The 27,347-nt window shown below is 47.9% G+C and overlaps 1 protein-coding gene across 1 annotated transcript; it reads right to left on the minus strand.

Annotated features, from left to right (window-relative positions):
* Window positions 1–493: 493 nt before the first annotated feature.
* Window positions 494–17,796, minus strand: ZNF518B (zinc finger protein 518B). Its single transcript, XM_070372697.1, has 2 exons — window positions 17,683–17,796; window positions 494–7,377 (listed from the first exon to the last, which is right to left on the minus strand). The coding sequence occupies exon 2, from the start codon at window positions 7,187–7,189 to the stop codon at window positions 3,956–3,958; it is 3,234 nt and encodes a 1,077-aa protein (XP_070228798.1). The 5' UTR covers window positions 7,190–7,377; window positions 17,683–17,796; the 3' UTR covers window positions 494–3,955.
* Between the last annotated feature and the right edge of the window lie 9,551 nt (window positions 17,797–27,347).

The following is a 27,347-nucleotide window of genomic DNA, read 5'->3' on the forward strand; positions in this document are numbered from 1 at the left end:
TCTCTTCTTTTTGACTCCTTGGGTACCAGGAATGAAGTCCCCTCACCAAATACCCTCATAGTTTCCAAGAATGTGGAGAAACCAGATATAAACAATCACGTACATTTGGCTAGAGGACGTCACCCACACACCTGGCCCCCCCAGGCTCCCTGACTACTTGGGGACACTCCCACCCGAGCCCCATTCCTAGCTGAGGCCTCACATGGAGGGCAGGTCCCAGACACCTTCTCTGATGAGGACCACGCTATGAAAATTGCTACTGTTGCTCAACCCAGCATCTCTTGTGAGGGTAAGTCAAAGCAAACAAAAATGTCACCTGGCCTCATTTCAGGTCATGTTTGGTTAACCAGCAGCGCATCGAATTTAAAATACTTTCATGGAATCCAAAGCACCTGTGCTGTGTAGACTGATGCTTTTATGTAGTTTAGAAATGTATCACAGGACAGCTGTGTAATAGCCAACTCATAGAACATGTGAAATCAAAGGACGGAGACAATTTTACAGTTGTTTTATTTAACAAAAGTTACGCCAACGTCTCTATCTATATACATAACGTGTTTCAAAGTCAGAGCAGCAGACACACAGACTGTTAATGCAGGACATATAATAATGCTTACAACGTGTTATGTGATGTTTTGTTTTCTGCTCAATTGGACACTGACAGATTCAAAAAATATCCCAAAGGCTGAGCAGCATCACATCTTCGTTTTCTGGAGTGGCTTACATCATTATGTCCTAAAAAAAAAAAAAGAGGGATGGAACTTTGGAGGGTTAATACATTGTGTTCAGTTTAGTTCGACCAACAGCTCTTGGCCCGTAAGAGGGACTCACAAAGTGTTTTGGACTGGGGATTAAAAATTTGAGTAAAATAGCTTCTGCTGCTACTGCTGCTAAGTCACTTCAGTTGGGTCCGACTCTGTGCGACCCCATAGATGGCAGCCCACCAGGCTCCCCCGTCCCTGGGATTCTCCAGGCAAGAACACTGGAGTGGGTTGCCATTTCCTTCTCCAAAGCATGAAAGGGAAAAGTGAAAGTGAAGTTGCTCAGTCGTGTCCGACCCTTAGCATGGACTCCAGCCCACCAGGCTCCTCCGTCCATGGGATTTTCCAGGCAAGAGTACTGGAGTGGGGTGCCATTGCCTTCTCCAAAAATAGCCTCTGGGTATGTTAAAAAAGTTTTTCACTGTCATCATAAATATAAGAAGGTCGTCTCATTCCTGATCCCCCAAAGTAAGAAAATCTACTTTAAAAAATAAGTTAATGATTTTTGTAGTAAGAACTATGAATAACATTTACTGAGTAGAGATCCTTCAAAATTAAGGTAAGAAAGTTGACAAATACTCAACACAGCTCTGCCTCTACCTTCTCCAATTTTGTTTGTTTCATGACATTAAGCTACATGTTAACACAATATTTTCTAAGGTTCTTATATAGGGAAGACATGTTTTGCTTTCTCATTTTTTTATGACTTTCAGGAAGCCCTCTTAATTCCTTAAAAGGTACTGTCATTCTAAAAATCTCAAGAAGCCTAGCTACATATTCTACTCACAAAATTTTGCTCTGTACAAGTACATAAGCTGACTTTTAGGTAATACTTGAAAAACAGTTGATGCTGCCAAGTGTGAATTCTTCATGTTGACACTTAACACTCTGACCTGATTCAAGGTCATCTTTCCTGGAAGGTCAAGGTCTAGCCTTTCAGGAAAGATGCTACCAAGCAGTGAGGTATAGAAGGAGGAAAAAAATAAAATTACAGCGTTTTCTTCTCCCCTCAACTCTTAAGAGCCTTCTTTCATGCTAGGGGGTTGGGGCATAACAAGTCTTCTGTGGATAAAACTTAAAAATGCTCTCCTTTATGTAGTGAAGTGGTACACATGACCCATTTCCCAAAAAGCACCAACTAGAAATGCACAAGGACTATATACTGTACTGAAACAATACACCCATCTGTTCATGGAAATTGGACCCATCACTGTGCTTTCATTTTCTAAAAACAAGATCAGACCATTATAAAAATGTACTTCCAAAATAAATTATTTCTAGAATATAAAATGCTTTATATTTTTCCAGCCCACATAAATTCCATTATAAAATAGGAAATCAGAAAATTAGCTACCACAGTCTTCATATGGTAAAAAATATATGTGTACACATGTATATACACATATTAAAAAACCCAAGTTTCAAATTTCAATAAAAAACTAACCAATAAACCAACGTAATGATTATGTATTAAACTGCACACAAGCCACGTCAATTTATCCGTAATGAGAACCAACTACAAAGTATTACAATCAATTGTATCAGAGCATAACCTAAGACTTCCCCACATGGAAAAGGATCAGGAAGCCTTCAACTGACAAGCCAACAAGAAGCCTGCTCATGCCCTTTTCAGACATAATCGCCCCTGGCTCTCCACGGAATACAAAAGGAGAACACGTGCACTGGGGCTGCCTTGCATTTGTGCTCTGCGTTATGGCCGGCTTGGGGCTGGCTGGCATGTGAGGACTACAACCCAGGTGGAGCTGTGTTTCCCAAGCCATCCATCTGCCCATGCAGCCATGGTGGTGCAGAGGGCGGGCTGTGGAGACCAGCACCAGCCCTGCCTACTGCTGGTGGAGGGGAGCTGGAGTGTTCTCGGAGCTGCTTCCCAAGTGGGGTGACCAACAGGGAAGGCCTGATTGCAGCTGAGATCAGTTAGAAATTACCATTGATGAAAACTGGGTACAGTGTTCCTGGAACTTGAATAAAGACAGTGGGGAGGCTTCCAGTTTGTGGATTCCTGCCTGTTCACAGTGTTTCCATGAAGGAAAAATCTTAAGGAGTGGACAGGTGAGTGGGGACACGGTCTTATTCCACAAGAGGGCCTGTTCAGAAAACCCACCAAGGGAGGGCAGAATATGACCTGGTGGGGGTGGGGGGGTGGAGTGGGATGGGGGAGGGAGGGGCAGCGTCTGACCCACTGGTAGTGGAGGAAGACAGAGCGTGCAGCACCCAGCCCTGGTTTGTGGGGAACCCAACCAAAACTCACAGTCTCACTAAAGCCCCAACCTGCTTCCCAATCCTACCTCGACTTGTCCCCCCAAACTTCATCTGAGTTCAAAAGAGCCTGTTCACTCACAGTGGACATGTATTACTCAACCGACTTTCAGGAGAATGGTAAGGGCAAACAGGAGACAACTTTAGGTATTTTCTCTTTTTCTTCTTCCAAAAAGGCACATTCCCTTCCCCCACCATCATAAATCAAGGTACTTGAAAAGAAAGCAAAAGCTTGAAAATCTTTTATTCTTCCCCTAACATCTGCTGTTGTTGCAAACTCAGGCCAACCTTTGGAATCATGCTTTAAAGGGGTCAACCAAAGCACAATTTCTCTGTGCTACAGTGAACACTCAGCAACACCGCAGAGTGGGTGAGGGATTGAAAAGAATGCCACTTTCTTATAACCAAATTTAAGAAAATGAAGTAGCAAATGTATCTCCATTATGTACCAAAAGTTTAGGAGATGAGTTAACACACACACACACACAAAAAAGGGATGTGCACACCAGGGTCTGGGTTTAATTCTTCAGTAGCATTTTGTTATATAAAGCGTATGTTAAACGTTCTAAACTTGCCCCTCTGAATGGATAAGAAAAGATGTGTTATCTACTCAGAAAAAGGTTGCTGACTGAAGAGAAATCTCAGATCCCACTGAAAATTCTCCCCAAACAAATGCATATATGTGAATCTGTGCACACTCCTTCAGGGACACAGACCCTTCTGAGGTCCAGGCACCCGGCTTGGGCTCTGACACGTGGCTCTCCGCATTCCCAGGAGGATCTCAAGACTGACCCGCCCTCCCATTCCTGCATACTCTATTTCCCTCACTGAGTCGGGGGGGACACAAACCAAACCGCCCAAACCAGGACCAACTGAAAGGGAGCAAAAACACCATGCTTCTGAGACCGGTTTTTCACTTATTTGCCCTTGGAAGAAAGAACATCCCAGTCTCTGGTTGCTTCTATCAAATGCCGCTGGCCGTGACTCATCCACTCTTCCTGGTCCTCGTAGAGTCGCCCACAAAACCAGCACTTAAATATACACTGCGATGAGTCATCAGGCAACGAATCCACCACCTGGTAGTTGTTTTTATGAACCTTCTTCAATTTCATTTTCAGCATCATTTGCCTTTTGATCTGATTGGCTTCCTCCGCATTCTGGTAGGTCAGTCGGACATGGTGCCGCCTCATGCCTAACTGACACCTAGTCCTCTCCGACAACACCACCTTGAGGACGTTGCCTTTGTACTTGTTTATTACCTTCATCACATTGGACACCTCCGGTGAGTCAACGTCAGGATGGTTTAACACGATAACGGGCTGGTTCCGACGGGGACATTTGATCAACTGGTCTGGTTTAGCTGCGATAAGTCGAAGCTGTCTTGCAACCTGAAAAATGGAAGGATCCCTGAAACAGCGGCTGGGGTCAGTCTGGATTTTGCTTTTCTTCTTGGATGAGCTGATTTGTCTGGGTTTATTTTTACTGATGGGAAGACTTCTGGGAAACAGTTTTGCTTGCTTGATCATTTCACTGCTTCCTTGTGGGCCGTGCATGGATCCAGGTTTTTTGGGCATGGTGCTACAATGGGCACTCTCTTTTCGTGATTTAGGCCGAAAAGACAGATCATGATTTGGGGACATATCTATGGGCCTACTTTCACTCGTCAGAAACTGTATATCCGGGTCTGTCCGTTTCATTGGGCAGAGCGGAATGGGCTTTATTAACTGCGTCTCAGTGCATGTGATGTTGACAGGTGCTTCACAGGTTGCCTCTATGACTTGGGAATCCTCAGAGGAATTAAGAACCCTCAACACGGCCCCCTTGGGGATCAACACTGGAGTAGCCACGTGTGGCTTCTTGGTCACTCTGCTTTCGGTTTTCCCACTGCTGCCTTCGACAAGCTGTGGATACGCCTGCTGGTGTGCGAGCTGTTCACTAATGCCACCAGCATCCTGAGGTCTGGGGAGTGTGCCCGTGGAATAGCCAGCGCTGGTGAAGGACACGTTAATTTCCTGGATGCCTTCAGGCGTGGATTTTGACGTGACCTTAGACGCCTTCCCTGCAGAATGTCGATGGGTGCTGTTTGCAGCCAGAGATGAAGGCTTCCCACAGGATTCGATTAACTGGGCTATCTTTCTGCGCAAGAGTTCAATTGACTTTATTTTGGATGTTGAACTATTCCACTTGACACCCTCAGGGACGTTTTCAGATCCAGAGCTCAGAGAAAAGACAGAGGAGATGACTGGGCCATCAAAGGGGTCATTAGTCTGGTCGGGATTCTTTAATTCCAGAGGTTTATCCCCGGACTGTTGGGCTCTGACTCTGTCTTCTCCCATTATGTTGATGTGTAAATACTCACTTCTGTGTTGAGAGGAAACCTGGCCTGCGTTTGAAACTGCCTCGTACTCCTGTGTCTGGTTGTCTTGCAGCTTCCTGGGAGGGGTGACCGTTTTTGCAGGAAGGCTGATCTCATTCCTAGAGCCTAAGTCATTCGGACATAGGGGCAGTGAGTCCTTTTCTCCAGAGAAGGAAATTGTTGCAGGCGGTGCAGAGACAGGAAATAACTGCTGAGGGTCACTGGGTAAGTTTCTCCTGTCTTCAGCAAAAGAAAGGGCAGCTTTATATGGAAAAGAGTTTGATGAAGCTCCAAGACTACGTAAGACACCGTTTTTCACTAGAGATAATGGAGAATGGCCTTTGAAGGCAATGGAAGGCAGAGCAGCTCTATGGGGATACGTGTAACCTTTTTTCTGCAAACTCTCAACTCTCCCTGGGTTGAGCAGGGATTCTCCGCTGCTGTGCCTGCCAGAATTTGGCATGAAAAAATCGTAAGACCTCACCCACTTTACATTTTTAAGCGGCTTCTGAACTGACGACTGTAGACTACCGATGCCTGCAAGTTTTCCGACAGTCCCTTCGATCTCGAGGGGCTGCGTGCGCTCTGTGGAAGCCATTTTTTCCTGCTCGCTTGCACCTCTCTCTTTAGGCCCACGTTCGGAACTACCTCCATCACCTCCACTGGCGTCGAGGCTGTTGGTTTCTTCCAGGGGAAACAGTTTGAGCACGAGCTGCTGCGTTCCGTTGACAACCTTCACGTCCATCAGCTGGGCTAGACAGTTGGCGGGGACGACGAGTTCGGCTGGCGCCACCACCGTTAACGGCATCCCCGGCTGCACGGGCTCTTTAGAGGGGGACAAGACCTCCACCTCCACACTTTTGTTCTCCAGCAGGTTGACCTCAGTGGGCTCTGACAGGGCCCCTTTGTGTGGGATGCACACCACGTCTTTCTGGTAGTCTTTGGATTCGGGTAACAATGTGATGCTGTGCGTCCTGTCTTTACTTGCGTGGGGGGAGAACCTTGAGAGCTGATCTGACAACTTATTTTGAAATGCAGTCCTGGGACTGGAAGTTTTTGAAAGCTCTGGGTTTTGCTTGGAGGCGCTGATCCTTTTTGGCTCCAGCCTGGCGACGGCTTTGGGCGGCCGTTTTGCCCCCGTCTTCTCGTGGACTCTCCTCCTGTGTTTGACGATGTAGTCATTTCTGATAGCACCATAGTCACAGTACTCACACCGATAAGGGAAAACGCCTGTGTGCTTCACCAGGTGTCTCTGAAACTCCCCTTTCGTGTAGGAAATGCAGCCGCAGTGAGAACAGACAAACTTAATCTCTTCGTGCTGAAGTGTGTGCTTTTTGTACTGCAGAGGGTCCTTTGTGGAAAAGCGACATTTGTCACAATAGTATTTGCCTGGCTTGAAGTTCCTTACCTTAAACTTGTGATTGACAGAACTTGAGATGGCTTCAGGTTTATTTCCTACTTGAGTAGCACTGCGACTGTTGTTCACAAAGTGGAAATGGGGAGAGGCTGCACCAAGGTTGCATCTGAAGCAAACATATTTGTCCTCCTTCTGGCTTTGTCCAATACCCTTTTTCAGATCCTGAAGTGGTACTTCATGCACACTCTTGCACTTTACACACGTAGCAATGGTCATGGCAGCAGACTCTGCCTCGGAGCCTTGATACAAAACAGTCTGAGCGTCCGGTCTGTCTGGTCGAGTCCCTCGATGAGCATTAGGCTGTTTGGGTGACATGGTCAAGGCATTGCGTCCGTCACCCACTGGTGTGCTATAGAGTTGCTGTCCAATGTCCTTCATCTCTTCATTTGCATTTCTAAAAAGCCTGCTGAAATCCAGAAAGATTTCATATGATAAAATCCTCAGGAAGCATCCTTGATATGCTTTGTGGCAGGGTACCTAGGAGCATACTTAATTATCTTTCTTCATAAAGCAGGTTAGGGTCCTCAAACGTGACTGCTTCCAATTCTCTGATATTCCAGGCAACACTAAGGGGAAAATAAATCATAAAGCATGATTAATGCATGAACTTAGGGTTTAGCTTAGCTAACATGTTTCCAGACTTACCCTCTACTTCAGTGACCTTGGGAATTTTATGCTAAATCTTCACCTATTATCTTGGTGCACATGTTGACAGTAACACAGTACAAAGAAGTGAAGTCAAAGTCGCTCAGTTGTATCCAACTCTTTGCAACCCTATACAGTCCATGGGATTCTCCAAGCCAGAATACTTGAGTGGGTAGCCGTTCCCTTCTCCAGGGCATCTTCCCAACCCAGGGATGGAACCCAGGTCTCCCTCATTGTAGGCGGATTGTTTACCAGCTGAGCCACCAGGGAAGTCCTGGTATACATAGTACGTAGTACAAGAACTGGCAAATAACAAGCCTCAACCGAAAGTCATCTTACCCTTTAAAAGTCATCACTTTAGCAGGGTAATAATCGTGGCAGTCACTTGGGATGGCCTTTGCTGAGTGAGTTACTTTTAAGTGTCATTGAGAGCATCTAGCAATTTCACAAGTGTAATTTTGTATCAACCTCCCTAATACCATCTGTCACTTTAGCTTCTAAACACGCACAAGTGGTAGAGCCAGGACACTGGCTCTGGGGTCCATTGGTTTCTATGTACACTGAATCACGAGCATGAATCCCAGCTCTCTCTCGTGCACCCCATTTGCTTGCACAAGTGCTAGGAAGCCAACAACATCCTGACGACAGAAGGCAGACAAATACCCACTTCACATCTTACTGAGCATCTATCAGGTGCCAGGCACTGCTCCAGCTCCTACAGGGCAGTGATGAGAAATAAATTCGTCCCTCCCCTCATGAGAGTGCAGAGAGAGGAGACAACAAGTGTACCTTTATCTGGCAGAAGGTGGCCAGTGATTGGGGAAAACAAACCATAAAACTAGGCAAAGAGGACAGGGCATAAGTATCGGATGAGGTTGAGGGCTGGGGTGTGGAGGTGTGGACAGTCAGGAGAGGCCTGAGGATAAGCTGACATTGGAGCAGAGACCTTGGGCAGCCTGGGCAGAGGGCACTTCAGGCAGAGGGAGGGCGAAGGTCTATAGGAAGTGGGCCTGGAGCACCTGAGCGATAGCAAGGAGGCTGGGGGTCAGTGAACACGAAAGGGGGTGCTGGGTGGGGGTCAGCAGATCTGGTCAGGGGAAGGGGAGACGGGTCCAGGGAAGACCAACAGTGCAGTATTGTGAAGACGTGGCTTCTCCCGCACATGAGGGAGACGTGCAGAGAGGCTGGAGCCGAGATACTACATGGCCTGACCTTTATTCCAGCCACTGCCTCCAGTTGCTGCAGGGACCCGGGGCCGGGAGGGTGAAATGAAGGCAGCAGGGAGATGGGGAGACGGAGGCTGCCAGGACTGCACTCTTGTCATCTGGAGCCAGTACCACAACATGGGCAATGCAGTGATTCTCACATAAAAATAGTTATCTTTCAACACATTCTTTTTTCAGCATACACAGAACTAGCAGTGAAGCAAAAACCATTTTAGTTTGGGATCTGTGGAAAGCCTTCCTTTCATTACCTTAAAAAAAAAACAAAACACTTTCAACCTTTATTGCTTCATTTTTTTTTTTTTTAATCTGGCAATCAGAATTACAGACACCTACCCAGCTTCCTCCACAGAGCTGCATGAGAACTAAAGCGTTAAAGAATACAAGACAATGCGTATGTACTTTTCAAGCGCTTCCCCAAGTGTCAAGAGTCACACAAGGCCTCAGTGTCTGTTCAGATGGGCAGAAACAAGAATGGGAATTCACCTTTTCCTTCTGACACCCTGCTCACAAGCCAAGGGCCACAAAAGTAAGTCTGAAAGGCTGAAGTCATACATGTTTGATCATCTAAGAATGCTACCATCAGCCACATGTTCAGTTGGCATTTCCATCCTGCTAAAACAGAGGAAGCAACAGCTGCAGGCAGAGCCTACGAAAACCACTGGTCCGAGAAGTGCAGAGGCTGAAAAGGGGATCTGATCCAGTGGTTCCTGAATCTGGAGGAGCCACAGAATCACAGTGAACACAAATCCTCCTGGGCTTCACCCCAAAGCTCACGAATCTAAACTGCAGTGGGAGAGAGAGGAGGAAGAGGTGCCCATGGTCACTCATGTAATTCTGATGAAAAGGCACTATCAGAAATCACTGGCTGAGACTTGCAGCAACACTTCAATCTTTTAACCCATCTTCGCCAGCTGTTCATGCAGTTGATGCTCGAATAACTGCCCAAACTGCTTCCCTTTTTGGGCAGTTTCACTGTCCACAATTTACCCTTCAATAAAACTGAAACCAGCATCCCTGTAACTTTCTTAAATCCTGACTTTGGAGCTACAAACCACTGAATCCCTGATAGACCATTCATTTATCTGCCCCTTCCCTCTCTTGTCCCATCTCAATTCTGTTTACAAGATGTGCATACCAGCCTCATAATCTTGAGTGAGCAAGAAAGAGACAGAGGAAGGAGAGCAGGAAGAGGAGAGATAAGAAAGGAAAGAGAGGGAGGGAGGGAAAAGGGGGGAGTAACTTGCTTGCCTGGTACAATCTGCTTACCAACTCTTTCAAAAACAAAAAAAGCAGTTTTGCCATTTCCTCTCCAAATCTTTTTGAAAGGTGGAAGTGTCATTCCTCCTGGACTGGAGACTTGGACTAGGTGATAAAGACCTTAGCAAAAAGTGGGGAACACCTTACTGGCAGAAAGTCTAGAGAACTAACCACAGCTACTCAGTGCCTCGGCAGTGCAGGGGCCTCCTGGAGGTGCTTCTGCAAGGCCATGCCAGCAGCTATTTTGAATAAGGAATCCACAGAAGCGAGCGCCAATACGAACCATGAGCTGTGATTAGAAAATACAGTTTAATGGGGGAGTCAAGGTGCTAGGCCATGACCCAATGATGTCACCTGCTTCAAAGTACCTTCTTGGCTTCTAAGCCAGTCTCAAAGCTACGCAGTTTCTACTTTGGTACTTCCCTCCATTCAGGTGACAAAAGATGTCCAGCTTCTTCAAAACAAAATTCTCTTTGACCATCATAACATGTGCAGCTAGTCACGGTGAAAAAGATCTCAATGTAGCATCCCGAGACAGAGGTAAATGGATGCAGTGGAAGAACGAGATGGCTCTGGTGTTGGCATTTACACTTGGACACTCCTGAGGCTGTGCCAAGCACACCTGAGTAACAGGTTCCCAGGACCTTGCTCCCTCCATGCCCCTTTCTCTACCTGGTTCACACTCAGGTACAGCCACCTGTGAACCTGGGCCCTTTGGCAGATTACTGCCCAGTGAACTGACGACCAAGGATTACACAAAACACTGCAGATGTAAGGGTCATGTGTAGGCCAGATGCTGAGAGGCCACTAACCAATTATGAGTAACATCAGTCTCAGGGATCACCTACCTTCCAAACTCAAGGTACCCTTTACAACATCTCTCTGCATTGGATCTCCTAGGACTAGAGACATACTTTTTTAAAGTTTATTTAGGAAGGCTCTCAAAAACACAGAAGATACTTAGTACTATTAACTTTGGACATGATAAGTAAAAGTTAATATTCAGTTGCCCATGTTTAAATGGCGAAAAGTGTGCTTTTTAATGCACGATTACCTCCAGCATCAGTGAAAGCTGACTTCCATGAACAAAGAGGTGGCACACAACATGTGACAAGTGTGCTTCCACTAGAATGAGTCTTGCCTTTTCCTGGGAAAAAGCCCAGCAGCAGCACCCAGCACTGCCAGGTTTGCCTTCTGACTTGGAGCTCACTTGACCTGGTGACTTAAAAATTTATTTGGGGGGCCAGATGGAGAAAAAACGTTAAGTTTGTTAGAAACCAGTCCAGTGACATTGAGGGTATAAAAATCATGAAGGGTATGTAAGTTTTTATTAAAAAGGAAGCATCTGACTCCTAAATACTGGACATGTAAAGTGTCAATAGAAGAACAAAAAGCAGGAAAACAAGGTTTAAGGCAGCAGATTCTGGAATCAGATCATAGGGTTTCCAAGCCTATCCCATCGCTTTCCAGGCCTGACCTGAAGCGAACTGTCCAACTGTGCAACTGTTAAATGGACCGTAGCAGTACCTACTAAAATATTCATTGGAAGGACTGATGCTGAAGCTGAAACTCCAATACTTTGGCCACATGGCGTCAAGAGCCAACTCATTAGAAAAGGCCCTGATGCTGGGAGAGATTGAAGGCGGGAGAAGGGGTCGACCAAGGATGAGATGGTTGGATGGCATCACCTACTCAATGGACAGGAGTTTGAGCAACTCTGGGAGACAGTGGAGGACAGGGGAAGCCTGCCGTGCCGCACAGTCCATGGGGCCGCCAAGAGTCGGACATGACTGAGCGGCTGAACTACTACTATATCTCACGAGGACTGAATGTGACAGTGTGACCATAAGCACTCAGGTTCCAAGTCACTCACACACAACTGCTAAAAATACGATTTTCCCTGTTTTAATGAAGAAAATAGAAGAAGAAATGATGCCTATCACATAAATAGTCCAAGGGGCCAAAACATGTGCTTCTTTGCTACCTGGCTTTTTCTGGAGTACACAGTGAATCTCATTTTATAATTTTAATTATAGTTGCCAGGCTGTACTGTCTAAAAGAGAATTCACCTCTGGGGTCAAGCCATCCACCTTGCCTTAGTGGCAAACAGGCCAAAAGGTGCTTATAGTTGCCAAGAAAAAGATGCTTTATCTGCAAGAGTGCTCACTACAATTTAGGTTTCCATATAATCCAGTGTACTGACTTTTTCCTCTTCAAGCTCAGCTGAATTGTGCATTATCCCTATAGCAAATGAATGTGTTCCCACACTCGATGTTAATGTGCAAAATTAAAAAAAAAAAAAACATGCTAGGCAATTAAATCATATGTATGCTACATGGATTATCACGTATATCTTATGTTCATGAGATACCCACCAAACTCTGTAAATTTTAGCTGGCTGACTGCATCCTTTCTTGGACAGAGAAGCAAATGAGAAAGTTCTTCGAAGACAGGAATCCTTTCATCTTGTCTATTGAGCCATAGAGAGCACAGGCTACTCTAACGTGTCTCAATAACCAAAAATTTAAAACAGTCTACCCCTAAGTGACCATTAGCATGTAAATGAGTGATACCTGATCAGGTAACAGTCCAACATTAGCTGTGTAAACTGCCAACACCTCCCCAGTAAGTCAGCATTCAAGGAGAAACAATCGCCTCACTCACCAAGAAGTTTTTCAGACAAAGCATCAGAATTGAACTGAATGGTAAATAGATCTACACAATGGAAAACATTAATGAAGTATTTTCTTTTTGCTCATCTACTTTCACTTCAAATTACTGAACTGATAGCCATCTTGATGGCAAAAAAGGCTTCTAAATGTTGCTGACAAATGTACACCTCTGGGATCTTAGATTTCCTTCTGAATCCAAGTGTATCACTTGGGACACACAGAATGAGGCAAAAAGGTTGGGCAAGAGAGCCTGTGTTCCAACTCCTCAGCTTTCCAGGTGAAAAGAAAGGGCACTAGAGTGGAAAGGGCAATCTCCGTGGGTTACCAGGAGCAAGGTTCAAAACCTAGGTTTTGACTTGGAGCTCTGTCATTCTGGACTCATTAACCTCTCTTGGCCTGAGTTTCCTCACTTGTAAAATGGGAGTACCACCCTAACTGACATGACTGACGTGAGGAAATGGTGTATACAGCTAGCAGGTAGCCTTATGTTTGGGAAACTACAGGTTTTGTCAAGAAATAAGCCAATGTGTTTCTGGTTAAGAAAGATTCCTTCAAGTGTAGAAGATTCCAGCCATCAGAGGAGCAGATTCTTAGTTTAACAAATAAGCCTAATGCGATAAAGGTCTCTGGCTGGAGGCAAGGCTCTTCTCCCCCACTCACCAGTCCACAAAGGGAGTTCCCTAGGGACAGACTACACACTGCAGAGCACGTGAACTGAGACAGCAGCAGAGAACAAAAGAAGTTATTATTTGTGAGCAACAGTTTGAGAGATAACATTTCTAAACAAAGAATATGACTAGTGTCAAAACTCAGGGTTCTACACGTGGGAAAAAAAAACAACTTAAGAGGCAACTATGCTCTTGTTAGCATTTTAAGAAAGGTGGCTTCCCTTGTGGCTCAGCTGGTAAAGAATCTGCAGTGCAGGAGACCTGGGTTCAATCCCTGGGTTGGGAAGATCCCCTGGAGAAGGGAAAGGCTACCCACTCCGGTATTCTGGCCTGGAGAATTCCATGGACTGTGTTGCCCATGGGGTCGCAAAGAGTCGGACATGACCAAGTGACTTCCACTTTCACACACTAGGCAGTCCTACTTACTAAACGCTCCTAGTGACTTCAGGTCTCTAAAGGTGATAAAAATGAAGGACAAATACATCTTGGTACTTCCCTCCATTTTTTTTGCCTTAAAGTCAAAGTTTTGTAGAAGAAATGAAGTAAGAGTTAAATAAAAAAGTATAATTAAACAAAGAAAAATTGCCTCCCGCTGATTCTTAACCTTGGCTGCATCAGGGCAGTCAAGCTGTCAGAGTCTGTCTGGGATGCTACACTTCTTTAACGGGGTCTCTGTGATGTTTGGTCACTCTTCTACATAGTAAATTGACCTGGGGTGCTTTAAAAACAATGATGCCTGGGCCCCCCCGTGTGTTGGGGGGAAGGCTCAGAGTGTTTTAAAAGCTTGCCATGTGTTTTAAAAACATGCAGTCAAGGCTGAGAACCCTCACTGGACATTACAGGTGCAGCGGAGCAAGTGTTGTATCAACACTCCCGTGCCTTTCACACACCAATTCATCCCTGGGCGCCTGGAGGTGAGGCAAGGCCACTGCCTTAACTGTAACGACACTAGCAGGCAGGTAGACTCTGGTAGACCCTTGCTTATCAGACTTTTGACTTTGGAAACATCATCACTGATGCTCTCTGTGGAGTATATAATGACAGTAACCCCTTTGCAGACTCTAGGAAACTGAAACCTGCCTGGCACAGCGTGAGCACAAGGGGCCTGAGTCAGGGCTGCTTACCGGACCCCTGCCCAGCCTGCTGTCTTTAAGAAAGTGTGGATGAGGGATGCAGCGAAGTAAACAGGTGCTTTCAGGGAGCTGGTAAATGCCACACTAGTGATCTGATGCAGATGCTCTCAGTGGCCGGCTGTGTTACGAAGGCTGGGCACTGCAGCCAAAGTCAGGTGGAAGCGGGGGATGGGATATGGAGGCAGATTCATACATTACCTCCGTTACTCCCCAAAGTGCTCCCTCCAGTTCCCTGCTTCTTGTAAGTTCCGGAGAAATTGGCTTTTCCCAAGTCACGGAGTTGGTCAGTTGGCGTCTACCCTAAATTCTTTCTGCTACCCTGCTGAGGGAGGCTGGGAACAGCAGTCACAGTTGGGCACCATTCTTATTTCCTGCCTGGAGCCATTGAGCAGCTGAGTGAGTCAAAAGCAGAGCAAGTCCCATGGGCTCTTCCCTCTCTTATCAGGCACCAAGTCCCCTCTGGTCTTAACCTCAGGCTCTGACACAGGCCTCTACGTAGGCTCAGAACCCTGGGAGGCAGTGAGGCACCATACAAAGGTCCTGCAACAGAAGCCAGACACTGGGGTTTGAGTCCTGTGTCACTGTAGCCTTGGTTTCTCCATGTCCTTCTTACTTGTAGAGAAAAAGGGGGAAGAGCCCCTAAAGCACTTCTCCAGCAAGGGAGCTCAAAATAAAAGGGAAAAAGGCTTCCCAGGACTCAGGTGGAAGAATGACTCAGATTGCACTTCTCCAGGGGTGGGCTCGGGCACAAGGCTCCCAATTCTTCCCAGGTCATTCTGATGCCTCCCCACTCCCTACCCTAGGATGAGAATGTATGGATCGGATGGTCTCCAGCCACTTCATCCCCAGGATGCATTCTAGAGACTGCAGTTGCCTGAGTCTGAATACGTGAACAAAGAAAATGCCGTCTGTGTCAGGCTGCTTGGGAACAATTGAAACTGAGAAAGCTTCACTGGTGGGGACCCTGTTTACCAGAGGATTGGTCACACAGGGCACTCATGTGTATTGGCTGAATGAGTCGATGAATGAAAAAAATGTCAGCCTTCCTGGTGACAATAACAACGTTCTGTGTTCTTCTTTCTCATAAATTGGCCCAGATCCCCTTACTTTCAAGTGAAGAGATCAGTAGACCTATATCTATTTTAATCGCTATTACTGGACTTTTTGGAGAAGACAATGGCACCCCACTCCAGTACTCTTGCCTGGAAAATCCCATGGACAGAGGAGCCTGGTAGGCTGCAGACCATGGGGTCGAGAAGAGTCGGACAGGACTGAGCGACTTCACTTTCACTTTTCCCTTTCATGCACTGGAGAAGGAAATGGCAACCCACTCCAGTGTTCTTGCCTGGAGAATCCCAGGGACAGGGTAGCCTGGTGGGCCGCTGTCTATGGGGTCGCACAGAGTCGGACACGACTGAAGCGACTTAGCAGCAGCAGCAACTGGACTTTTAAAAATCTACATTAGTTTTGCATGAAGGAGGAGGCCCAATAAATAATGACCTCCTTTGTCTGTTTCCAAGAAGCACCTTGCAATAAATGTTTAGCAGCACAACAAAGCTAAATATGTACAAAAGTATTATTTTTCAAGGCTATATTAGATCCAAGATTAAAAAATAAAAAGCTTTTTAAAATGCATCCTAGGTTAGGGATAACATTGATACAATTTAAAAAGTCAAACATTTGTATTCTACCTAAACAGACTATATTGGGATACTGGTTTTTAAACCACCATTTGCTGGGCCAGTATCCCCAGCTGAGAATGCATCAGGGATTGGAATGAACTTTGCATACCTGACTCAGAGATAAACAGATTCCTATCCTCTCTGCTCTTCTTCCACAGGAAAGGGCTGCCTGTTCCTGGAGACCAAGGTTTTGTCTCACTCTTGGTGGCTTCAATTCTAAGCTTAAGAGGTAATGTTTCAGGGATCTAACACAACAGTTTAGCCGTGTAGATGTTTGTTTTTAAACAGAACACAGTGCTTAGTATTTCACTTTTCATTTTCCTACCTTAGATTAATAAACTGTTCACTATCCCAGTTTTTAAAAATCAAGGGTATTTTCACGGGATACACTGAATAACCAACGTATACAAAGGAACTTAAGTGTTTTCTTTCATTCTCTCCTTTGGCTTTTTTCCCTTTTCGATTCGCGCATTTTCGTTCTTTTGCACCCTGCACGGTCTCTGGCTTTAAACTGCCTAAAGACCCCCCAAAGGCAGTAAGATACAAAAGTAGCTGGGATTGGGGTGAGGTCCCCCAAAGAGTGACATCAGCATTTATAGAAGGAGACCAACCGTCATCTACCGTCCCCTTACGCCCCTCTCCAGCACAAAGGCCCTCCATGGACAAGCCCTTCCCTGGGCACGTGCGCCCAAACTCCCAAGGAAAAACAATGCCAAGTCGGGTTTTCCAGTTTATTGTTTGCACGCGCACACCGACGGTTCGCGTTATTCAGGGCGAGTCCACATCGCGCAGCGCGGCTACGGGGAAGAGCAGGCGCTGGGGGCGCAGAGGGGTAACACCGCGCCCCCTTCCGGTGGGGGGGGAGCGGCGCGCGCGGGGGCGTCCTTCTGGCCACGGAGACCGAACCACGTCAAGGCGGACCTCCGAGGCCCGCAGGAGGCTTTAAAAATGGCCCTCCTGACGACACTTCCTGCTCGGAGCCGACCGGTAGGAGCTCTCCCAGGAGAGATGCAACGTTTAAAACGCTGGGGGGCGGGCGGAGGAGGCCGGGCCCGGCGTCCCGCAAGCCCGGACGCTGCCGCCGCGGCAGTCGAGGGTCGCGACCCGGCGCTTTCGGGGGCGAGCGTGCGGGGTCGCAGCGGCACAAAGGCGGGTGAGCGCGGGGGCGCCGGGCGCGCAGATCCACGGCCACCACCGGGGGTCCGCGATCCCTGGCTCCGCGCCCCCTTCCCCCGAATCCAAACCCCGCGCTCCTCCTCCCACACCCGGTCCGGCCCGGCGGGGGACCCCTCCCCCCTTTCCCGTCCAGGCCGCCGCCCCCTCCTCCTCCTCCTCCTCCGCGCCCAACCCGAGCCCCCGGCCGCCTCGCGTCTGCCCCGGGGCCTCCGGCCATAGACCCCCGGCCGGGCGGCCCCGGGCACGCGGGGGCCAAGCCCCCGCACCTCCCGGCCCCGGCAGCCCGCGCCCGGCACGGCCTCGTCCGGACCCTGCAATCCGCGCGGCCCCCCGGCCTCTCTCCGCACCCTTGGGCCCGCTCCACGCATGCGGGACCCGGCACCCTCGCGCCTCCACCGACTCAGTCACTCACCGGGCCGGCTGGTTTGGGTCCCGCGGAGAGTGGGAGGGTATCTACACCGCCAGCGCCAGGCCGCCGTTGCCGCCGCCTCCGCCGCGCCCGCTGTAGGTCCCTACTCGGGGGGCGGAGCCCGGCGACGCCGCGCGTGCGCAGTGCGGCGCGGAGGCCCGGCCGGAGCGCGCCCGGCGCCCGAGGTCCCTAAGGCTGCGCCCTTCCCCGCCGGCTCACAGATCCCCGCGGAGCATCCTCGGGGCAGCTGAGCTCAGCGTTCGCCCTGAGAACATCTACATCCACTGCGGTGCGGTATCACGCTGGGCCCCGGGAGCGGCCCGCCCCCGCCAAAGGACACCCGGTCGCGCTTCTACATCGTTGGCCCAAGACTAGCGGTCGTGGGCCCAGAGGAAGAAGGCCTTTGCTCCCTGCCCTCGTGGAGCTTCAAGTCCAGGAGCAGCAAAGGAGCTCCCGTCTTCAGCCTTCCAAATTCTCTCTCTCTGTGTCTCTCTTTCTTGAAAGCCGCCGTGAAGAAACTAGCCTTGGAAGACCCAGGTTCGAATCCCGACTCTCGAAACTTCTTTGCATCCTCGCCGCGGGACCTTGGACGAAGAAGTCCCTGGACCTCTCGGAGTCTCGGTATTTGCTTTTCCAAAGATGGGGAACATCAGACCTGAAACCCAGTTTCAGTTTCAGTTCAGTCGCTCAGTCGTGTCCAACTCTTTGCGACCCCATGGACTGCAGCAAGCCAGGCGTCCCAGTCCATCACCAACTCCCGGAGTTTACCCAAACTCATGTCCATCGAGTCAGTGATGCCATCCAACCATCTCATCCTCTGTTGTCCCCTTGTCCTCCTTCCCTCAATCTTTCCCAGCATCAGAGTCTTTTCAAATGAGTCAGCTCTTCGCATCAGGTGGCCAAAGTATTGGAGTTTCAGCTTAAACATCAGTCCTTTCAATGAACACCCAGGACTGATGTCCTTTAGGATGGACTGGTTGGATCTCCTTGCAGTCCAAGGGATTCTCAAGAGTCTTTTCCAACACCACAGTTCAAAAGCATCAGTTCTTCGGAGCTCAGCTTTCTTTAAAGTCCAACTCTCACATCCATACATGACTACTGGAAAAACCATAGCCTTGACAAGAGGGACCTTTGTTGGCAAAGTAGTGTCTCTGCTTTTTAATGTGCTGTCTAGGTTGGTCACAACCTTTCTTCCAAGGAGTAAGCGTCTTTTAATTTCATGGCTGCAGTCACCATCTGCAGTGATTTTGGAGCCCCCCAAAATAAAGTCGGCCACTGATTCCAATGTTTTCCCATCTATTTCCCATGAAGTGATGGGACCAGTTGCCATGATCTTAGTTTTCTGAATGTTAAGCTTTAAGCCAACTTTTTCTCTCTCCTCTTTCACTTTCAAGAGGCTCTTTAGTTTTTCTTCACTTTCTGCCATAAGGGTGGTGGTATCTGCATATCTGAGGTTATTTATATTTCTCCTGGCAATCTTGATTCCAGCTTGTGCTTCTTCCAGCCCAGGGTTTCTCATGATGTACTCTGCGTATAAGTTAAATAAGTAAGGTGACAATATACAGCCTTGACATATTCCTTTTCCTGTTTGGAACCAGTGTTGTTCCATGTCTAGTTCTAACTGTTGCTTCTTGACCTGCATATAGGTTTCTGAAGAGGCAGGTCAGGTGGCCTGTTATTCCCATCTCTTTCAGAATTTTCCACAGTTTATTGTGATCCACACGGTCAAAGGCTTTGGCATAGTCAATAAAGCAGAAATAGATGTTTTTCTGGAACTCTCTTGCTTTTTTGATGATCCAGCAGATGCTGGTAATTTGATCCCTGGTTCCTCTGCCTTTTCTAAAACCAGCTTGAACATCTGGAAGTTTACGGTTCACGTATTGCTGAAGCCTGGCTTGGAGAATTTTGAGCATTACTCTACAAGCGTGTGAGATGAGTGCAATTGTGTGGCAGTTTGAGCATTCTTTGGCATTGCCTTTCTTTGGGATTGGAATGAAAACTGACCTTTTCCAGTCCTGTGGCCACTGCTGAGTTTTCCAAATTTGCTGGCATATTGAGTGCAGCACTTTCACAGCATCATCTTTTAGGATTTGAACTAGCTCAACTGAAATTCCATCATCTCCACTAGCTTTGTTCGTAGTGATGCTTCCTAAGGCCTGAAGCCCAGAGCCTTATTTTTATTATGTAGGTTGTTTTGAGAGTCAGACGGGACAGTGATCGTGGAAGAACCTGGAGATGGAGTTTGCCATGCCAGCGTTTTCTCCTGTTGCTTTGAAGTCCAGGGATCTTTTCGGGGGTGGGGGTGGGGTGGGGTGGGGAGAACTACTCTCTCCTGCACTTCTGACCTTCCAGAAGGAAGCTATACCTCGAATAGAACCACGCCTCCCCAAGGAAAGAAGAGGGACTGTTTTGCTAGAGTCTCCATAATCACTGACTCCGATGTTGCTCTCTACAAAAGACAGTTTCTCCTAATTAGGAACAGATGGGGAAGGGGGAGTAGAGTCACCCGAAAGCGAAGTTTGTTCAGGAAAAACAACCAAAATTAATTTCAAGTCTCCGGATGGAGCAAGACTGGTTTCCAGCAACTTCCTGTCGGAGGCCAGGTTCAAGGACGTTGGCCGGCAGGGCTGGGACTTGTTCCACATGGAGAAGTGCTGTTCAGGATGATAGGACCAGTAGCAGGCAAAAATGCCCACCACTGAAATAGCAAGAATTGGCAGAGAGAATGGCAAACCAGAGGTGGATCACCAGCAGCAGCTGTAATTCTTGTTCTGCACTGCCAGAGTCATTGCTGACAAGGGTGCTTCCCGGTCCTCTATCTCTTAGGACTGAGAAGCTAGTGAACCTCTTCTTGGAAAAACACATTTATGGCCAGTTCGTATCAGAGAGAATGGAATAGATAGCTCAAAGTCACCCTGAAGAGTGGGCTGGGTTTCAGAAGAGAATTGAAGGATCTAAAATGGCAATAACCTGGAAATCTCTGATGGCAAAAGAAGCCAAATCAGGAAAAACTGTTAAGTATAAGTGTTAGATAATTTTTTCCTGTAATTTAGCCCAAATCATTGTTTCTCTGTGTAACACACACTCATGCGTTACATTTCTGCCCCCTTGAGTCACATAGAACTGACAAAGAGTACCTCTGGGTTTCCTGGAATTTTCTCTGGAGTTAGAGCTGGTTATATACACAGCTTTGAGCCTGCTCCTTAACCTGGATGAACCTCAGTTTCTCCTGTAACATTCAGTGAATAGGTCCTACTCACAAGCAATTGTCAACTTTAAAAAGAGAAGGCAGGTCAAGGCTCAGCATAGTCCCTGATAGGTTTATATTTCTCAGGAGCCCAGTTATTATACAGTGAGATAAAATGCTTTGTGGAGGGTCTGGAAATTGGGTATTTATCACCTGGAAAGGGGCCAAGCTGGGGTAGAAACCACTCTTGTGGAAACCCTTAAATTTGAAGTGTTGTCCCCTAGAGGTCTTTTGATGCAGGAGAGTTTACCCAGAAATGTTGGATGGTCAGCCAGTGCACATTTCTTATACTTTATGGCTGCCCTTCCTGTCTTCTTCCCCCACCCTCCAGCTTAGTTGCCCAGTTTCTTTTCAGTGTTCCATGGATCACCTCTGTTATAGGTTGAGTTATGCCCCCTCAAATGGTATTAAAGCCCAGTAAATGAGAATGGGAATTCACTCCTGTGAATGCGAACTTCTTTGGAAATAGGGTCATTACAGAGGTAGTTAAGGTGAAATCCTTCTTTAGGAGGGCTGCAGTCCAATATGACTGGTGTCTTTAAAAGAAGAGGAGAAGAGATTCAGAGATCATGTGAGGACACAGACATCTAGGGAGCAAAGGGCCAGGTCAGGACAAGCCTGGATTGGGGTTATGCTGCCAGAAGCCACGGAATGCCTAGGGCTATCAGAAGCTGAAAAAAAAAAGGGGGGGGGTGGTTCTCTCCTATAGATTTTAGAGGGACCGAGGCTCTGCTGACTGCTCACTTCCAGACCCTGATAGGATAAATTTCTATTTTTTACAGTTAATACAAGCTCCCGTATATAGTTGCCTAACATATGAGAGAGGAGGGAAGACATGTGAACAAGATAAGGCATTGAGCGTAAGGGCTGGGAGCTTATATATCTATTCAACAAGCATTCCTTGAGTGCCTGTTTAGTGCAGGTGCAGGCTAGGTCTGAGGTCAGAGGAACAAGATAAGGCTCTACTTTCAGGGAGCATTCATTTTGTTGGGAGTTGTAGATCTTACACAGTTAATGGAATATATGATTAATATTAAGCAATGCTAGAAGTGGGGTGGGGGGCATCCTAGGTGGCATTAGTGGTAAAGAACATGCCTGCCAATGCAGGAGACAGAAGAGACTCGGGTTCAATCCCAGGGTGGGGAAGATCCCCTGGAGGAGGGCATGGCAACCCACTCCAGTGTTCTTTCCTGGAGAATTCCATGGACAGAGGAGCCTGACGGGCTGCAGTCCATAAGGTCGCAGAGAGTCAGACAGGACTGGAGAGACAGCACCCACTCAGAAGCTGGGGGAAGATAAAACTGGGTAGAGTAATCTGGCAGAGTGTGCAAAGCGAGTGAAAGGATGATCTGAAAGGCTCTGGGAAGGGAACTCCGAAGCTGAGCTCTAAATCGTGAGTAGGATCTAGCACAGGAAGAGGAAAGAGAGCTCGCTTTATTCATAGAGAAAAGCGTGGGTAGAGATCCTGCGAAGCGCAGTGTAAACGTAGGTCAACCTAGGCGCTTACAAACCGTGTTCTCTTAGGGAGCCGTTGACGGAGATTCTGCCAGTGAGGATCTTGGGTCTCAAAGGAAAGTACTGACACTGCTGTGCCTTGGAAAAGGGCCAGGTCTCTAACAGCCAGGTCAGGAACTTCCTGCGAGCGTTTGGGGAGGAGGGGTGAGGACAAAGACTCGTAAATCCCAGGCACTTAAAGGCCCGTGCGTAAACGGGAGAACCCCCGGGAAGCGACTTGTTTTTTTTTAATATTTCGAAATATTTCAAAAATGTCCAGTAACTTGGAGCCGTACGTAGTTTGGGTTTGCTCCTCTGTGAAGTGGGACAAAGGCCTCCTCGCCCAAGGTGCCCAAGATTGCGTGCGCGGTCAATAAGTCGTATCTGAATCTTTGCTACACCACGGCACACATATGGAAATCCAGTTTATCCTCCCAGTCCCGGGGCACAGGGAGTGGAGGCTGCAGAGTGGAATCCTGGACCCCATTACTCGTTTGTGCCTCGGCTGTGTGGCCTTGGGCAAGTTACTGCTGGTCTCTGAGGCTTTTCTCAACTTAACAAGGCAGTAACTTGGGCAACCTTCGGTGGAGGTTGCGGGACGGAGGTGGGCACCAGGGGTCACGCTCCGGTTCCAGCCATCGGATGCGCCTCAAGGGTCCGGTGCCTACCCCGCGCGGCTATGCGGCCCCCCCGGGAGCCGCCGGACGGAGCGGTAGGTCCTTGCCGGGAGCCGAAAGCAGCGCACCGGGCATGCGCGGCCCGTAGAGCCATAGGAGGCCGCCCGGACGTCGCCCAGCCCCGCCTCGCCCCACCCGAGAGCGCCGCGGGCTGCAGTACCCCCGGCGGCCTGTGGCGTCGCTGCGCGGCGGTCCGGGCGGCTCTGCGCGTGTAGAGCTCTACCCCGCGCCGGTGCACCCACGGGTCCGCGCTCTCCCGGACGTCAGGGCTGCAAGCCCGCGGTAGCCCCCAGCCCGCGCCCGGACCCCCCTTCTGACGCGCTTCTGAGAGAAATCTTTCTGTGCTGCTTTGCTTTTGTTTCTCTCGTATGGCGGGAACAGGAAGGTCGGGGGCTGATGGACTCGCGGCGCTGGCCAGATCACCGAGGACGGGGAGTAACGCTAGGCGCCGCCGGGCCTTACCGAGGCCTTAGTTGCGCTCCTACGTTGGGCACATTTGCAACTTTTGCATTTGAACAAATGCAGATGTCGCCCTGCAAGATCCAGAAGGCGTGAGGTTAAAGGGATTCCGGATGAGCCCTCCACTCCCCCAATACCCCCCATTTTGTGAGACTCAAGTAAGTGTGCGTGGCCGCTTCTGGGCTGTAAGTTCCACCAGGACACGCGTCCCGGCTGTTTTGCTGGTCGTTGGCATAAAGCACAAAACAGGCCCGGCTTCCAAGACCGAGCCGGGCAGAGTCTCCAGCGTCCTCGGCCTAGATCAGCCTTAGGCAAAGCAAGGCGCAGAGGCGGGCGGGTCCCCAAGAAGGGAGGGGATGGGTACCGAAAGCAAGAGGAGCATTTGAAACTTTTAGAGCCCTCGGGCAGGGCTGCAGCGCCTGAGTGCGTGATCCGCAGAACGAGATAAAGGAGTTTTAGTGGGCTCTGCTCAGACGCGGCGGATGGTCGCTCGGGGCTTGGGCTGCGTTCTAGCCACGCGCGGTAAACGCTTGGATTTTCAAAATGGATAATAGCATGGGGGTGAAGGATGAGCCGGTCCTTCCCCGCGACAGCCCCAGTCGTCTGCGGGCGCCTCTTGTCTCCCCTCCAGCTTGCACTCGTCATCTCCAGTGTCAAAGAGTGCTGCTGGAACAAGTAGATGGAGTTGACTCACTCCCCAGCTGCAGAGTCCTCGCAGGAGCCGCCAAGTTCTATACAGGCTCCAACAGCATCTCTCACCAGATTTCCTCCCTCTGCATCGCCTATGCATCAGCTTCTTTCCCAAGACCCTTGCCTTGTTCGCTGTACCCGGGACATCTCTCATCTCTCTTAATTTCAACTCAAAAACTACCTTGTTTCTTAGAATTGCATCTCACAAGACTGTCACCTTCCCTCTATCGTTTCTGTGTTTTGCGTTCTTCGTAGATGAACTGAATTCGTTTTTTCTTCTTTTACTCGAGTCCTTTCATTCTACTACACTACCAAATAAGTTGTTTCATTCACCCTCGTATTCCCAGTGCCCAAGGCTGAGAGTCTGGCACTTAACAGGCACCCATAATAGTTGAGTTGTTATTTATTAATTCAAGAGAAAAAAGCTGTGGTCCGGGTGACCAGAGCAGAAGCAGAGGTGGAACTCCCAAATGCGAGTATTGACATTTACTTACTGATCCAGTCTTTCATCTCTGAATTCTCTCATCTGGGAAAATTACAGAATTAATAATAGTATCGCTTCATATGAGAATGAGATGAGTTAGTTAACTTTTGTAAAAGACTTAAAGTGATGCTCATATTGAGCAGCATAGATGATTTGACTACTGCATCAATTAGAATAAGCTAGTTTACACTCTGGTAATAACTCCCAAATCTCAGTGGCTTAAAAAGACGGAGGTTTACTTTGCACTTACACGTTGTTCTGTCTCTCAGTTGTGTCTGACTCTTTGTGACCCCACGCACTGTAGCCTGCCAGGCTCCTCTGTCTATAGGATTTCCCAGGCAAGAATAGTGGAGTGGGTTGCTATTTCCTTCCTCAGGGGATCTTCCCAGGTCAGGAATGGAGCCCATGTCTCCTGCATTGGCAGGCGGATTCTTTACCACGAGCCAGCAGACTTCAATTACCCGAGGACTGGGCTCTTTGATGTTTTTAGTCTGGAAACCAAGATGGCAAAGCAGCCGCCGGTTGATGTGTTGTCAGTTGTCAAGGCAGGAGAGAGAGAACAAGCATCGTTTTTATTTTGCTCACTTTTTTTTTTTTTTATTGTAGAAGCTGAACGGAGGGATTTTTATTTTGCTCACTTTTGTGTACTGAGAGTACAAATATGAGGATTATAGCCCCCAGATTTTATTTTTCCACTTTGTTCAGAAACCTCATAGAGTAAATAAGTTAATGCTGGAAACATTCCTGCAATGACTGCGACTAGAAATCCTCTTGGGGAAAAACTGTCTTTGTTAGGGAAAAGAAAATTCCAAACCTTGACTTTGGGACCTCACTTTCCTTACATAAAGCTGAGAGTTGATTTCTTCTGCACAATGATGTTCCTCCTAGGAATTCAAGGTCCTGGAGACTTGAGAGAAAAGATCAGAGAAGTGAGAAAGGATGAAGGCTGGAGAACTCACCCTAAGGTGCACTGTGCCCTGTAGGAGTTGGATGGTCACAGGGTTAAAGACTGACTCTAGGAAAAGCTTTAGGAAAAACATCTGCTTCATTGACTACACTAAAGCCTTTGACTGTGTGGATCACAACAAATTGTGGAAAATTCTTCAACAGATGGGAATATCATAACACCTTACCTGCCTCTTGAGGAACCTGTATGCAGGTCAAGAAGCAACTGTTAGAACTGGACTTTAAACAACAGAACTGGTTCAAAATTGGGAAAGGAGTACGTCAAAGCTGTATATTGTCACCCTACTTAGTTAACTTCTATGCAGAGTACATCATGCAAAATGCTGGGCTGGGTAAAGCACAGTATGGAATCAAGATTTCCAGGAGAAATATCGATAACCTCACATATGTAGATGACACCACCCTTATGGCAGAAAGTGAAGAGGAACTAAAGAGCCTCTTGATGAATGGGAAAGAGAGTGAGAAAAATAGGCTTAAAGCTCAACGTTCAAAAAACGAAGATTATGGCATCTGGTCACATTGCTTCATGGCAAATAGATGAGGGGAAAATGGAAACAGTGGCAGATTTTATTTTCTTGGGTTCCAAAATCACTGCAGATGGTGACTGCAGCCATGAAATTAAAAGATGCTTGATCCTTGGAAGAAAAGCTATGACCAACCTAGATAGCATGTTAAAAAAGCAGAGACATCACTTTACTGACAAAGGTACCTATAGACAAAGCTATGGTCTTTCCAGTGGTCATGTATGGGTGTGACAGTTGGACCGTAAAGAAAGCTGAGTGCCAAAGAATTGAAGCTTTTGAACTGTGGTGTTGGAGAAGACTCTTGAGCGTCCCTTGGACTGCAAGGAGATCCAACTAGTCAGTCTAAAGGAAATCAGTCCTGAACATTCATTGGAAGGACTGATGCTGAAGCTTCATGAAGCTCCAATACTTTGGGCCACCTGATGTGAAGAACTGATTCCTTTGGAAAGACCCTGATGCTGGGAAAGATTGAAGGCAGGAGGAGAAGGGGATGACAGAGGATCAGATGGTTGGATGGCATCACCATCTTGATGCACATGAGTTTGAGCAAGCTCTGGGAGTTGGTGATGGACAGGGAAGTCTGGTGTGCATGGGGTTGCAAAGAGTTGGACACGACTGAGTGACTGAACTGGAGGGCATGGTTCTGTCCATCTCTACTTGCTGCCATCTTTGGTGTGGCAGTGTCATCCTCAGGCTACTGGAAGAGGTCTAAGAACCTATTCCAGGCAGCACAGAGATCGCAGGGAAGAGAGCAGGACTCTATACAGGACGGTATAGCTCTTGCTAGTGAGAAAAAACTTCCAGGAAGATGTCTTTTCATGTCTTGGAATTGAATGGCATCCCTGGTTGTAGTTTGATCAGGACCAGAGGTTCCTTCAGGTGCCAGTGACCTGTGCAGTCATACAGGAGCCTGTGTTCACAAGGGTGTTGCACTTGGTTTAATGCTGTGCTGTCACCATTTTGAAATCTTTCTTAACTTTTGAAAAATGAGATCTCATTTTTATTTTGTGTTGGACTCTGTAAATTCTGTGGCTGGTCCTGGCCAAGACCTGCAGTTTGAACATGAGGAGGGAACCACCCCTTGAAAGATATGACTGTAACTGAAGTTCAGCCTCTGTACCCCGGTA

The sequence above is a fragment of the Bos mutus genome, chromosome 6, assembly GCF_027580195.1.
Source record: "Bos mutus isolate GX-2022 chromosome 6, NWIPB_WYAK_1.1, whole genome shotgun sequence".
NCBI lineage: Eukaryota > Metazoa > Chordata > Mammalia > Artiodactyla > Bovidae > Bos > Bos mutus.